Below are 14933 nucleotides of genomic sequence, written 5' to 3' on the forward strand. Positions count from 1 at the left end.
GTATATTTTGCCAGTAGTGCTGTGGAACATCCAGGTGCTCTTTTGCAAACTTCAAACGTGCTGCAATATTCGTTTTGGACAGCAATGGCTTCCTCCGTGGTGTCCTCCCATGTACTCCATTCTTGTTTAATGTTTTCCTTATTGTAGATGTGTCAACAAAAATGTTAGCATGTGCCAGAGACTTCTGTAGGTCTTTAGCTGACACTCTGGGATTCTTCTTTACCTCATGCAGCATTCTGCGCTGTGCTCTTGCAGTCATTTTTACAGGACGACCACGCCTAGGGAGAGTAGCAACAGTGCTAAACTTTTTCCATTTGTAGACAGTCTGTCTTACCGTGGACACATGAACATCAAGGCTTTTGGAGATACTTCTGTAACCCTTTCCAGCTTCATGCAAGTCAACAATTCTTGATCGTAGGTCTTCTGAGAGCTCTTTTCTGCGAGGCATGGTTCACATCAGACAGTGCTTCTTGAAACCAGTAAACCCAAAACAGGTGTGTGTTTTTTAAGGGCAGGACAGCTGTCAGCAACACATCCAATATCATCACACTGATTGGAGTCAAGGTTGGCTCACTCCTGGCTCCAATGAGCTCTGGGAGAAGTCATTAAGCTAGGGCCTCACATACTTTTTCCTCCCAGCACTGTGAATGTTTACATGTTATGTGCAATTAAACCATGGCAACATCTAATGTTTGTGTAGTATTATGTTCAGCAGACTGTGTTCTTCTATTGTTGTGACTTAGATGACGTTCAGAGCACATTTTATGCCCAATTCATGCAAAACTCCACGTAATCCCAAGGGGTTCACATACTTTTTCTTGCAACTGTATATGTATGTATGTATGTATGTATGTATGTATATCAGTAATATGGGTGGAGTGCACAACGATGATCAATCACAGTGCATACCAATCAGGCCCTCCCAAAGGCCATATATAGAAAGAAAAGAAAATTGGATTGCTGCACATAAAAAAATTTTAATGTTGAAAAATTACCACACAAGTTTCCTTTAACGTTTTTGGGTCCTCGTAATTTTGGCTCTTATCCGTGTCTCAGTTGTATACAATATAACAATATGATAAAGGGAAAATCTTTCTCTCATCCTCATTTAGATTACAATATATCCATCAAGGAACACTATACCTGTCAATCATCATTTGCGGTTTATATGATAAAATGTCCATGTAGTTTGTTATATATTGGCGAGACCACCCAAAAGGTAAAGGTTAGAATAGCTAGACAAACACTCTATTAGAGATAAACTCACAAAGGTAAAGCTAGCAAGAAATTTTGTAGAAAAGGGTCATACGGTTTCTCAACTCAGATTTATGGTTATTGATGGGATTCCTAGAAATAGACGTGGAGGTAACAGGGAATTGCAACTTAGACAACGGGAGGTTCAATGGATCTATCGGAAGGGTTACATACGGCGTTTGAGCTGTATTTATTTCTTTTAAATAATTCTTTTGTGGTTTTTTCAATTTTTTTTTCTGGCTTTTGTATATATACGAGTGAGTGTGTGAGTGTAAGTGTGTGTGTGTGTGTGTGTATATATATATATATATATATATATATATATATATATATATATATATACACATATATACATATATATATACATATACATACATACATACATACATACACACACACACACACACATGTACTTTTTCATTTCTTCTTGGTTTTTCCTTAATATATATACACATGAGCTTTTTATAATAGGTATTATGTTTACATTCCAGATCTTTAATATGGGGATGTTTCTTCCTGACAGAATTTTCACTCTTAAACCACCACCTTTATTAGAAGATGTTCATCTGATGTGCATTCAATTTGTGGTTAATTATATAATTGATTCCAATTATGATGTATGTAATATATTGATCTAAGTAACATTACTGATCTGAAGAAGGGTGTTAACATAATATCCCGAAACTGTTTGTTCAACACTGTGATGTATTGCTTTGTCCATTATTTTGGGATCACCCTTTTGTATGGTGATTTTTCAACAATAAAAAAGTTTTTTTATGTGCAGCAATCCAATTTTCTTTTTATATATATATATATAAATAAACAAAGAATTTTGGACTCTCGAAACAAACCTTTGAGATCCCCTTTTTTTTTTCTCCTCACATGCATTTCTCAATTTGGTTGGCCCCTGTTTTTTTTAAAGGAGGCCCCACTCTTTGGAGAGCTGCTGAAACTAAGCCAATAGACATTACATATGATTCCTCAATACGGGTTAAGGCCTTGTGTCCAGTGCCTCATCCTCGTCTTTCTTTGGCTTAGTTACAAGCCAGCAGAATTCTTGATAACCAATTCAACTGAAAAATATGCTGGGGCAGAGCCTAAAGGCAATCTACCTACGGGAAATAGCTTGAATGCAAGTCCTATATATATTCGCACGTTTTCCTGATTGGTCTGAGACTCACCATCAATCTGTCTTTGAAGTATGCTGACCACAGGTAGCAGATCTGGAGATGTCATCATTCGTGTGACCAAGGAATCATCCAGCTGCTCGAGGCCAGGACCAAACATGGCAAACCGAGGCTCCCCTTGCATGACCAGTGATTGAAGGAATGATGTCACTGCTCCATAAATGGGGTTCTTGGACCGTATAGATTTTCTGGTCTTTGGGCAGCTCCTCAAGTAGCTATTAACAAGGAAAATCTGTGTAAATAAATGGGAACTAAAATCTGAAGTTCTAATATAAAAGTCTAATTAAAAAAATGGAACGTAATAATGGCTTGGCCAGTGTTGAGGCTTACACAGGGTTAATGACCCTCTCCCCTCCCCCATGACAGTATTTGGATCAAATGATTGGTCGCTCAGACTTGATCACTGCATCCTGAAAGGAAGTTATAAAGGTCACCCCCATGCCCGGAAAGTACTGCCTTCAACAAATAGAGTGACAGGAAAGATGGGTAGTAGTGGGTGGGAGAGAGTTTTCAAGAAAACCTGTCACTTATCCCTGAATAAGAAAACTGGCAGAATCTCTTTAACTTCAGCCTAGCCCCAGGCTGTAAACCTAGGCATTATTACAGCAAATGGATATGCTAAAATATATTATGATAAAAAAACAGGAGGCAAAAAAACAACCTAATTATTGTGTTGAATTAAAGCTCACCCAACAGAGAGCTCCAGTGATTCCCCCCTGTCCACCACAGATAGGTGGTTAGAAGAGCTGTCTGGCCGTAACCCCTCCGTTTCCTTTGGTGGCGTGTACACTATTAGGCTCCATGCACACTGGCATTTTTTTTAAAGCTCAAACACTGCTCGATTAAAAATCGCTGGTAATAGTTTTTTTTAATAGCATTTTAGTAGCATTTAGGAGCGTTAGTATTTTAGTAGTGTTTTTACAGTACATGCAGAGGAAAAAAACTCTGCTAAAACAATTTTTTTTCCGCTCCTAGACACTGAAGCTCAAAAAAATGCTAATAGCCCAAATGTGTGCATGAACACATAGGATAACACTATTTAGCTTCTAGGAGCAGAAAAAAATGCTAATAACGGCTTCTAGGAGCTTAAGAAAATGACAGTGTGCATCGAGCCAAAAAAAATGCTGGGAAAAACGCTGGTAATAGCGTCTTTTAGTGCCATTTAGGAGCGGTAGCGTTTTATTAGTGTTTTTACAGTACATGTACTGGAAAAATAAAAAGCTAGAAAAAAAAGCGGTTATGATAATTTGAGCATTAAGGAGTGTTATAGCAGTTTTTTTCTGCTGGAAAAATGCTCCAAAAAAACTACAAAAACAATTTGTTTTCTGCTACTTGAAGCTGAAGCTCAAAAAATACTAAAAGCCTGAAGTAGTGTGCATGGAAACATAGGATAACACTATTTAGCTTCTAGGAGCAGAAAACAATACGTTAATAATAGCTTCTAGCAGCTTAAAAAAACCACTAGTGTGCATGGAGCCTAGTAGAGTAGTCCTAAGACAGTGGTGTCCATGGGGAATATGGCTGCATATTTGATCCCCTTCTATTTCCATGGGCATCTTAACAGTGCAGTATAGAGGAATAAAAAGAACCTTTTTCTTCATACACCCCAAAGCCATCCTGCCATGTTCTTCTGCGTTTGGCACTTCCAAGATTATCAGATGTTTGTGTCTCCCAGTGTGGTTCCATCCTCCAACCTCTACGTTAGTAAAATACAGAGCAGTGGCGTAGGGTTCGGAGGCTAGAGCTACAGCATGTAGTGGAGGGACACAGGCACCCATCAATGCCAGAAATGTTGAATGATGCAGTGTCTGATGGAACTCTTCTACTGCCGGGAACTTTCATTTGGAACTTTTAGTGGCCGACTAGATCACTTTAACAAATAAAGTAAGGCCCAGCAGGTTGGTACGCATTGACAGCATTTCTGGAAATGTAGAGACATCACTTCCGACGTTGACGCCATTTTTTTGGAGTTACCGTGGAAAGAGTGGAGCTGGGTGTTCCTAGCATCAGAACCATGAGTATACACCCATGTTATGGGAAAAAGGTGTTTTTATATATGATTTACATGTGAGTGGGCAATTGGCTCTGTTTGTTTATATGTCTAATAAAAAGCAGGATTACACTATGAAGGATCTTTTCTGTTTTTGATATCATCCCATTATGGTCATGTGGATTTGAGTATCCTTGAGATAGAAGACCCAGAAGCAATAAGGTCATTTTTCCCTAGTGTTCCATCCTTGGAGATACCTTTCTTGGCACATGTGGGCCACCCACACGGTGAGTTGACCCATTGGGTCTCATTTGAAAGGTGAGGAGCCACCTTGGCCATCTGTGGATTTGTCTGCACACTGTGTGGCACTGTGATCACCCCACATAGCTTGCTGTGTTTTCTATGTCACCAAATTTGGAAAGTTCTTTTTATGGACTTTTATACAGCATGAACTGCATTTGAATATATGAGCACATGCACTGTATCACTACAATTTAATTTTTTTTTTTTTGTGTATGTATGACACTATTATCCACCTTTGTGCCATTTATATCTTGCAATATATTATGCCTGTCCTAGATTAGTAGGTTGTGGTAGCGCTCCACTATTTTTATATATAGGCCCAGCAGGTTACTTCCGCAGAAAGACTCACATGGACATAAAATTGGCATCCATCTGCTCGGATTCAGAAAGGCAGGAGTTGAGGAGAGTAACATCGGGCAAGCTGTGGCAGTCAATGGAGGACCAGGTGGGAAGGTCTCGCAGCAGGAAGTATTTCCATAGAAGGCGGTCTTGTACCATTTCATTCCAGTAACGGTTTGTCATTCCAAGCCTACATAGGTCTTGTGGGGTGAGGAATGACAAGATGTACAGCTGCATGTCGGTCTGCAGATAAACAATACCATTAAAATAATTCCATGCACATAACTCAATGTGATATAAAAGAAACACCAGTTAGGCATTTATCTAAATCCCTACAGCAGGCTGCCTGAAAAAAGGAGCCATGTGTTCCCCCATATATACAGGATATAATGCTTGTTTAGTCTACAGAGAATACTTCTCTTACTACACGATCCTGCAGGCATCTTCCGCATTGGTTCTAGTAGTTGACACCAGTCCCCTGAACACACTCCTCTTCCTCAGTCATGTCATCTCCCCTCTCATTGTCATCATCACGTAAAATGCAGGACCAGCAGCCACCAGTGATACCATCACCACTGATCCAGCATTGTCCTAGGTACTGTCAACATCCTAGGAAGGGACAGAAGAAGACTGGAGCAGTCATAGGACCATGGAGTAAAGTAACAATTCTTCTCTTTCAGAGCCCCATAGACTAAACAAACATTTTATCCAGCATACATGGTGGAAAAGTGATGGAGAGGGCACCATTTACAGATCAATTAAGCCTTTCAAAACTCTTACGGGGGTATACAGTGCTTTTTCTTGTATTTTTTTCTTTATTATGGTCAAGATGAAAAATGTTATTGCTAAACTATTTTAATTCAGCTAAAAATGAAATACTGCATATGGATGTTTTTCACTCCTGTATTTACTGCCAGAAGGTGAACCCCTAGACACACTTTTCACGTATTTTCTAGGCTATCCTTATCCCCTATGATAAAAATGCCTGTTTGTTTACAGAGCTCAATAGTTCATGCTGAGATTTACACACAGAAAAGAGTGAATCAGAGCAGTGCCTCCTTTCTCTGACTCCTTCTTCATTGAGTGAGGAAATGTTCTAGCTCCTGCCATTTTAATATCCAGAAGACAACTGTACCATGTATTTCCAAAAATTGAGGGAGAAGCTTCCTGATAGGGTAAAAAGAAAAAAATGACAAACGTAAAGGCCTCATGCACACCTGTGCGCTCTAAACTTCATTCTCATGGCATGCGAAGGCCACATTAAAAATATGCCTAAAGCTGCGTTGTTTCAAACACATTCAGATGCATTCAGCTGCATCAAGCATTTTGGCGTTCATTCATTTTATTACACACATCTGGGTGCGTTGCCCGCTTTTTGCGACAAAACAATTCTCCCCTGAATGTGCTGGCCCTGGGCTTTTTTGCCTACCTGTAAACACCTACAGTAGGTCTGCATGGACACATAGGCTAACATAGAGGGGTGTTTAGAGGCAGAATAAAAAAGTCAAATGCCCCTAAAAGCCGTGTTATTGACACTGTGTGTGCATGAGGCCTAAAGCTGAACCCTTGCAGTGCAGAGCTGGGCTTTAACTCTCTTACCCTCTAAAAACTGGACTTAAACTGGCCATAGATGGATCGAAAAGCAGGTGGTTGAGCAAAGTGTACTACTACACCAACTGGTGGGAGGTACCACCATTGACCATGACCCATTCAAGTGAATGGGGCCCAACTGCAACTACCCTGCAACCGCATGCAATGCATACAGTTGATGTGCGGTACTGTGGCATTTGCAGGGTTAAAGCAGATGGTGAGGAGGTGACATATTGCCTCCTCACCGCCTATCAAATCCATCTGAAAATTGCAGAAAGCACTGGTATGATTCACTAATAGGAAGCACAGCATACAGCAACATCAGCTCTGCTGTAAACACACATACGTTCAGATCATGCGCACGTCAGATTAGTGCCTGTGCAGCTGCTGCATCTACATACAGTGGGGCAAAAAAGTATTTAATCAGCCACCAATTGTGCAAGTTCTCCCACTTAAAAAGATGAGAGAGGCCTATAATTGGCATCATAGGTTGACCCCAACTATGAGAGACAAAATGAGAAAAAAAATCCAGACAATCACATGGCTGATTTGGAAAGAATTTATTTGCAAATTATGGTGGAAAATAAGTATTTGGTCAATATGAAAAGTTCATGTCAATATTTTGTTATATATCCTTTGTTGGCAATGACAGAGGTCAAACGTTTCCTGTAAGTCGTCACAAGGTTGGCACACACTGTTGCTGGTATGTTGGCCCATTCCTCCATGCAGATCTCCTCTAGAGCAGTGATGTTTTGGGGCTGTCGCTGGGCAACACGGACTTTCAACTCCCTCTAAAGGTTTTCTATGGGGTTGAGATCTGGAGACTGACTAGGCCACTCCAGGACCTTGAAATGCTTCTTACGAAGCCACTCCTTCATTGCCCGGGCGGTATGTTTGGGATCATTGTCATGTTGGAAGACCCAGCCACGTTTCATCTTCAATGCCCTTGCTTATGGAAGGAGGTTTGCACTCAAAATCTCACGATACATGGCCCCATTCATTCTGTCCTGTACATGGATCAGTCGTCCTGGTCCATTTGCGGAGAAACAGCCCCAAAGCATGATGTTGCCACCCCCATGCTTCACAGTAGGTATGGTGTTCTTTGGATGCAACTCAGCATTCTCTCTCCTTCAAACACGACGAGTTGTGTTTCTACCAAACAGTTCTATTTTGGTTTCATCTGACCATATGACATTCTCCCAATCCTCTTCTGGATCATCCAAATGCTCTCTAGCAAACTTCAGACGGGCCTGGACATGTACTGGCTTAAGCAGGGGGACACGTCTGGCACTGCAGGATCTGAGTCCCTAGCGGCGTAGTGTGTTACTGATGGTAACCTTTGTTACGTTGGTCCCAGCTCTCTGCAGGTCATTCACTAGGTCCCCCCGTGTGGTCCTGGGATTTTTGCTCACCGTTCTTGTGATCATTTTGACCCCACAGGGCGAGATCTTGCGTGGAGCCCCAGATCGAGGGAGATTATCAGTGGTCTTGTATGTCTTTCATTTTCTAATTATTGCTCCCACAGTTGATTTGTTCACACCAAGCTGCTTGCCTATTGCAGATTCAGTCTTCCCAGCCTGGTAGAGGTCTACAATTTTGTTTCTGGTGTCCTTCGACAGCTCTTTGGTCTTCACCATAGTGGAGTTTGGAGTGTGACTGTTTGAGGTTGTGGACAAGTGTCTTTTATACTGATAACAAGTTCAAACAGGTGCCATTGATACAGGTAGTGAGTGCAGGACAGAGGAGCCTCTTAAAGAAGAAGGTACAGGTCTGTGAGAGCCAGAAATCTTGCTTGTTTGTAGGTGACCAAATACTTATTTTCCACCATAATTTGCAAATAAATTCTTTCCAAATCAGCCAATGTGATTGTCTGGATTTGTTTTCTCATTTTGTCTCTCATAGTTGAGGTCTACCTATGATGCCAATTACAGGCCTCTCTCATCTTTTTAAGTGGGAGAACTTGCACAATTGGTGGCTGACTAAATACTTTTTTGCCCCACTGTAAATGTCTATAAGTTGCCTGCACGCATTTCCAAGGAGGACGCAAGGTATCAGTGCCTGTCTAAATGAGCCCCTGCCCATCTAAACATGCACACTACACACATCTAACTGGTAGGCATATATGAAGACCTTCTAACAGGTAGGTATAAAAAGGAAATTCTCTGAAAGGTAGGCATGTATGGAGATCCTCTGACAGATAGGTCTATATGGAGAAAAAAGGAAGGGAAAGAGAGGAGTCAGGCAACCGACAGTGTAGCTCAGTTTGTTAAGAAGACATCAATATACAATAAAATTCACTCACAAAAGTCTAATGCAATGGGCATGTAGTGACAGAAGGGGAAGCCTCCATGACCAAGTCCTATCCAGGTGGAAGCCGCAGGATGACATTGCCTCAGCGGTGAAGCGGTGCAGGAAGCCGGACCAGGATTTATTTTATATTCTTTATTTCAGATTCACACGTATAGTTTTATATGTTGCTATTGAGGGGGTTTTAGACCATTTAAATCACCTCTGTGTTGCTGCAGATTTGTGCAAATGATCTAAACCCCTCTCCTATACATGATTTAATCGGATTTTATAGGATTACCTTCCAGTGATAGCAAAGGTAGCGCTGAGTGAATGTGTTCTGTCTTAGGTCTCGATGGAGACCCCTCTGACGGGTGGGTCTGTGTGGAGACCCCTCTGACGGGTGGGTCTGTGTGGAGACCCCTCTGACGGGTGGGTCTGTGTGGAGACCCCTCTGACGGGTGGGTCTGTGTGGAGACCCCTCTGACGGGTGGGTCTGTGTGGAGACCCCTCTGACGGGTGGGTCTGTGTGGAGACCCCTCTGACGGGTGGGTCTGTGTGGAGACCCCTCTGACGGGTGGGTCTGTGTGGAGACCCCTCTGACGGGTAGGCATGCGTGGAGACCCCTCTGACGGGTAGGCATGCGTGGAGACCCCTCTGACGGGTAGGCATGCGTGGAGACCCCTCTGACGGGTAGGCATGCGTGGAGACCCCTCTGACGGGTAGGCATGCGTGGAGACCCCTCTGACGGGTAGGCATGCGTGAAGACCCCTCTGACGGGTAGGCATGCGTGGAGACCCCTCTGACGGGTAGGCATGCGTGGAGACCCCTGACGGGTAGGTCTGCGTGGAGACCCCTCTGACGGGTAGGTCTGCGTGGAGACCCCTCTGACGGGTAGGTCTGCGTGGAGACCCCTCTGACGGGTAGGTCTGCGTGGAGACCCCTCTGACGGGTAGGTCTGCGTGGAGACCCCTCTGACGGGTAGGTATGCGTGGAGACCCCTCTGACGGGTAGGTATGCGTGGAGACCCCTCTGACGGGTAGGTATGCGTGGAGACCCCTCTGACGGGTAGGTCTGTGTGGAGACCCCTCTGACGGGTAGGTCTGTGTGGAGACCCCTCTGACGGGTAGGTATGTATGGAGACCCCTCTGACATGGCATGTATGGAGATGAGATATATGGAGTATATAGGAGAATACAGACACAGCAGTCAGAACAAGTGTGTAATATACAGAACAAAGCCAACCGATGAAGAGAACTGAACCCCTCCCCCAATATTGGACCCCTGTGTCCCCAGTACATGGATATGACCAGTGGTGTCACCCCAGCCCAGGATTGTCGGTCACTTACCGGCAGCCTGTTCAGAGAACTGTCCGGGTCCCCGGTGCTGTCCTCCTCCGCCGCCGCCGCCCTCCCCCCTCTCTGCAGGTACCGAGTTCTCAGCTGTCGGAGTCCATGGATGATGGCCGCCTCCAGGGCAGACACCGTACTGCCCCCCTCCGCCATGCCCTCCGATCTGCTCTCCACGATCCGATCTCTAGACAGTCATGGCCGATCACAGCACTTCCTCATCACACACACCTTCCAGCGTCATCACACTGGGAGATTCCATACTGGGAGAAGATCTGCGTGTCATGTGACCGGCGCCATGTGACCCGCCCCTAGCAACCCAAAGCTTCCATAACAACTGTCAGAGCCAGCAAAGCTGGAGGAGAGGCATCATCATCATAACCACTTGAGCTCTGGAAGGTTTTACCCCCTTCATGCCTTTATGACCAGACCATTTTTTTTTTACTATTCAGCACTGCACTACTTTAACTGGCAATTGTGTGGTCATGCAACACCACACTTGCATGAAATAATAATAAAAATAATTTTTAATATACAAACAAAAAAAGAATGAACTTGGAGAAAAAAAAACAATATTGGTTTGTGCGAAAATGATAGCGTCTACAAATGATGGTTTATATACTGGAATTTGTATTAATTTTTCATACTAGTAATGGCTGCGATCAGTGACTTATAGTAGGACTGTGATAGTGCAGTGGGCAATCTGACACTAACTGACACTGACATCCCCAGGGACACTGATCAGTGTTAATACTATACACTGTCACTGTACTAGTGACACTGGCTGGGAAGGGGTTAACATCTAGGGACAATCAAGCCTTCACTGTGTGCCTAACAATTATTATTATTATTATACAGTATTTATAAAGCGCCAATAGTTCGCTCAGCGCTGTACATTACAAAGGGGGACAGAACATGTGACAGAACAATACCAATACAATGTGATACACGAGGGGTTCGAGGGCCCTGCTCTTTCGAGCTTACAATCTAGGAGGGAGGGGGTGGTGGTACAGGACGAGATAGCTGTGGGGGATGGAGTGGTAGGAAGAGTGGAGGAGGTCGGCAAGTTAGCAGGGGGTGGGGTAGGCTTCCCTGAAGAGAGGGGTTTTCAGGGTGCGCCTAAAGGAGAGGAGAGTAGGTGATAATCTGATGGGTTGGGGCAGGGAGTTCCAGAGGATGGATGACACCCTGGAGAAGTCCTGGAGGCAGGCATGGGAGGAGGAGACCAGGGAACTAGAGAGAAGGAGGTCTTGTGAGGAGCGGAGTGTGCGTGCTGGGCGGTACTTGGATATTAGGTCAGTGTTGTAGTTCGGGCAGTATGGTGGACAGCTTTGTACGTCAGTGTTAGGATTTTGAATTTGATCCATTGCGCAATCGGAAGCCAGTGGAGGGATTGGCAGAGGGGGGTGGCGGAGATGGAGCGGTTGGAAAGGTGAATGAGTCTGGCAGCCGTATTCAGGATCGACTGAAGCGGGGATAGCCAGCGGCGAGGCAGGCCAGTGAGGAGGCAGTTGCAGTAATCGAGTCGTGATATGATGAGGGAGTGGATGAGCTGTTTAGTGGTTTCTGGGGTTAGGAACGTGCGGATTTTGGCGATGTTGCGGAGGTGGAGTCTACACGAGTTTGTTAAAGATTGGACTTGGGGCTGGAAGGATAGGTTGGAGTCCAGAATGACACCCAGTACTCTGGCCTGCGGGGCGGGTTTGATGGTAGCGTTGTTGGATGTGACAGAGAAATCAATGGGGGGTGGTGTCCGGGCTGGGGGGAAGACAAGAAACTTGGTTTTGGAGAGGTTCAATTTAAGGAAGTGGAGCGACATCCAGTCTGATATGTCGCTCAGTAGGTGTGTGATTCGGGCTGAGACCAAGGGGGTGAGGTGGGGGGTTGAGAGATAGATTTGTGTGTCGTCGGCATAGAGGTGCTATTTGAAGACGTGAGAGTGTATGAGTTGGCCAAGGGAGGAGGTATAGATGGAGAAGAGAAGGGGCCCAAGGACAGAGCCTTGAGGGACCCCAACAGAGAGGGGGAGTGAGGGGGACGTGGTAGCATTATAGGTAACGCTGAAGGAGCGTTGTGACAGGTAGGATGAGAGCCAGGAGAGAGCAGAATCTCTGAGGCCGAGGGAGTGTAGTTTTGTAAATGTGTAAAAGTGTGTAATGTGTGCTGCTTTTACTAAGCAATGTCACTGTTTTACTCCCTGCTTTGCAGGGAGAAAAAAATCAGCCACATCTCTGCTCTTTCTACAGAGCCCTGTGTTGTTTACCAACACAGGGCTCTGAACTGTCAATTGCTCTGCCATACAGCTGGTCCCTGCCATAAATCATTGGCCAAGACCCACCAATCGACTTGTGCTGTAGCGAATGACAGCACAGCCAGGGTGGCAGGTGTGCGCCCCCTACCAGGAAATGCTGGATCACGCGGGTGTAAATATATATATATATATATTTGTGATCCAGCACAGCAGGGCCGCACTGTAGCAGTAAAGCTACAGGAGGTGGTCTGGAAGTGCATAGATAATAATCACATACATAATAATATTTATTATAATAATTACTATTATTAGCACTGGGTACCTTGACATTTATTAATCACTGGATTTTCACAATTTGGGCAACAATTTGTAAATTTGAACAATAAGATTAAATCAATGATCATATTATTCTTTATACCAGGGGTCTCCACACTTTTTAAACAAAGGGCCAGTTTACTGTCAGTCAGACTTAAGGAGGGCCTTGTCAGTGGTGTCAGTAGGAGGAATAGTGCCCTATTGTTGGTGTCAGTGGAAGGAATTATGTTCCATTGTCGGTGTCAGTAGGAGGAATAGCGCCCTATTGTTGGTGTCAGTGGAAGGAATTATGTTCCATTGTCGGTGTCAGTAGGAGGAATAGCGCCCTATTGTTGGTGTCAGTGGAAGGAATTATGTTCCATTGTCGGTGTCAGTAGGAGGAATAGCGCCCTGTTGTTGGTGTCAGTGGAAGGAATTATGTTCCATTGTTGATGTCAGTGGGAGGAATAGTGCCTCATAGGCCAGATAAAGGCAAGCAAAGAGCCATATCAAGAACTTATTTTGCACATGAGAAGGTTGTACCATTCTCCTATTGGAACATGTTACATAGTCACAAAGTTAGTCTGGCTAAAAAAAGACAAAAGTCCATCCAGTTCAACCATAAAAAAAAAAATTTAATAATCCTATACCCACAGTTGATCCAGAGGAAGGCAAAAGCCCCCAGCAAAGCACGATCCAACTTGCTCCTACTGGAAAAAAATTACTTCCTGATCCCCCGAGAGGTAATCGGATATTCCCTGGATCAACTTTACCTATAAATGTTAGTATCCAGTTATATTCTGTGTATCCAATAAACAATCCAGGCCTTTTTTGAAGCAATTCACTGAGCTGGCCAGAACCAACTCTTGAGGGAGTCTATTCCACATTTTCACAGCTCTTACTGTGAAGAAACCTTTCCGTGTTTGGAGATTAAATCTCTCTTCCTCCAGACGTAAAGAGTGCCCCCTTGTCCTCTGTGATGACCTCAGGGTGAATAGCTCTACACAGAGTTCACTATATGAACAACTGATGTATTTATACATGTTGATCATACCCCCCTTAACCTCCTCTTCTCAAGAGAGAATACATTCAGTTCCTCTAATCTTTCCTCATAGCTGAGCTCCTCCATGTCTCTTATCAGTTTGGTTGCCCTTCTCTGTACTTTCTCCAGTTCCCCAATGTTCTTTTTGTGAATTGGTATCAAAAACTGAACTGCATATTCAAGATGAGGTGTTACTAATGATTTGTACCGGGGTATTATGATATCTCTATCTGGAGTCTATACCTCTTTTAATACAAGAGAGGATTTTGCTCGCTTTAGAAACCACAGCTTGGCATTGCATGCCATTATTAATCTTGTGATCTACCAGAACCCCCAGATCCTTCTCCACCATTGATTCCCCCAGTTGTACCCCCCCTAGTATGTATGATGCATGCATATTCTTAGCCCCTAAGTGCAGAACCTTACATTTATCAACATTAAACCTCATTTGCCACATAGTTGCCCAATTACACAGTGCATTGAGGTCGGCTTGTAAATTGGAGACATCCTGTAAGGACGTTATTCCACTGCACAGCTTGGTGTCATCTGCAAAGACTGAAATGGGATTTATAATCCCAGACCCTATATTGTTTATAAATATATTAAAAAGTAAGGGTCCCATCACTGAACCTTGGGGTACACCACTGATGACCCTAGACCATTCAGAGTATGAATCATTAACCACTACTCTCTGAATACGATCTTTTAGTCAGTTTTCTATCCATTTACATACAGATTTCTCCAAGCCTGTAGACTTTACCTTACACATTAGCCGTGTGTGGGGAACTGTGCCAAACGCTTTTGCAAAATCCAAGTATACCACGTCCACCGCCACCCCTCTGTCCAAGTATACCACGTCCACCGCCACCCCTCTGTCCAAGTATACCACGTCCACTGCCACCCCTCTGTCCAAGTATACCACGTCCACCGCCACCCCTCTGTCCAAGTATACCACGTCCACCGCCACCCCTCTGTCCAAAGTTTTGCTCACCTCCTCATAAAAAGAAATCAGATTTGTTTGACAACTTCTGTCTTTCATGAATCCATG

The 14933-nt window shown here is 44.0% G+C and overlaps 1 protein-coding gene across 1 annotated transcript in view; it reads right to left on the bottom strand.

Annotated features, from left to right (window-relative positions):
* Positions 1-10580, bottom strand: part of FBXO4 (F-box protein 4) — a 42539-nt gene extending 31959 nt beyond the window's left edge. The window contains exons 1-3 of the mRNA XM_089687809.1: positions 10299-10580; positions 5084-5316; positions 2436-2656 (exon numbers count right to left, since the gene is read on the bottom strand). Coding sequence (XP_089543935.1) covers positions 2436-2656; positions 5084-5316; positions 10299-10454 — 610 coding nt within the window. The 5' untranslated portion in view covers positions 10455-10580. The remainder of the gene's footprint in view (positions 1-2435; positions 2657-5083; positions 5317-10298) is intronic.
* Positions 10581-14933: the final 4353 nt, after the last annotated feature.

Source organism: Staurois parvus, unplaced genomic scaffold, assembly GCF_062004578.1.
Source record: "Staurois parvus isolate SC_StPar_1 unplaced genomic scaffold, SC_StPar_1.0 ptg000438l, whole genome shotgun sequence".
In the NCBI taxonomy this organism is placed as follows: domain Eukaryota; kingdom Metazoa; phylum Chordata; class Amphibia; order Anura; family Ranidae; genus Staurois; species Staurois parvus.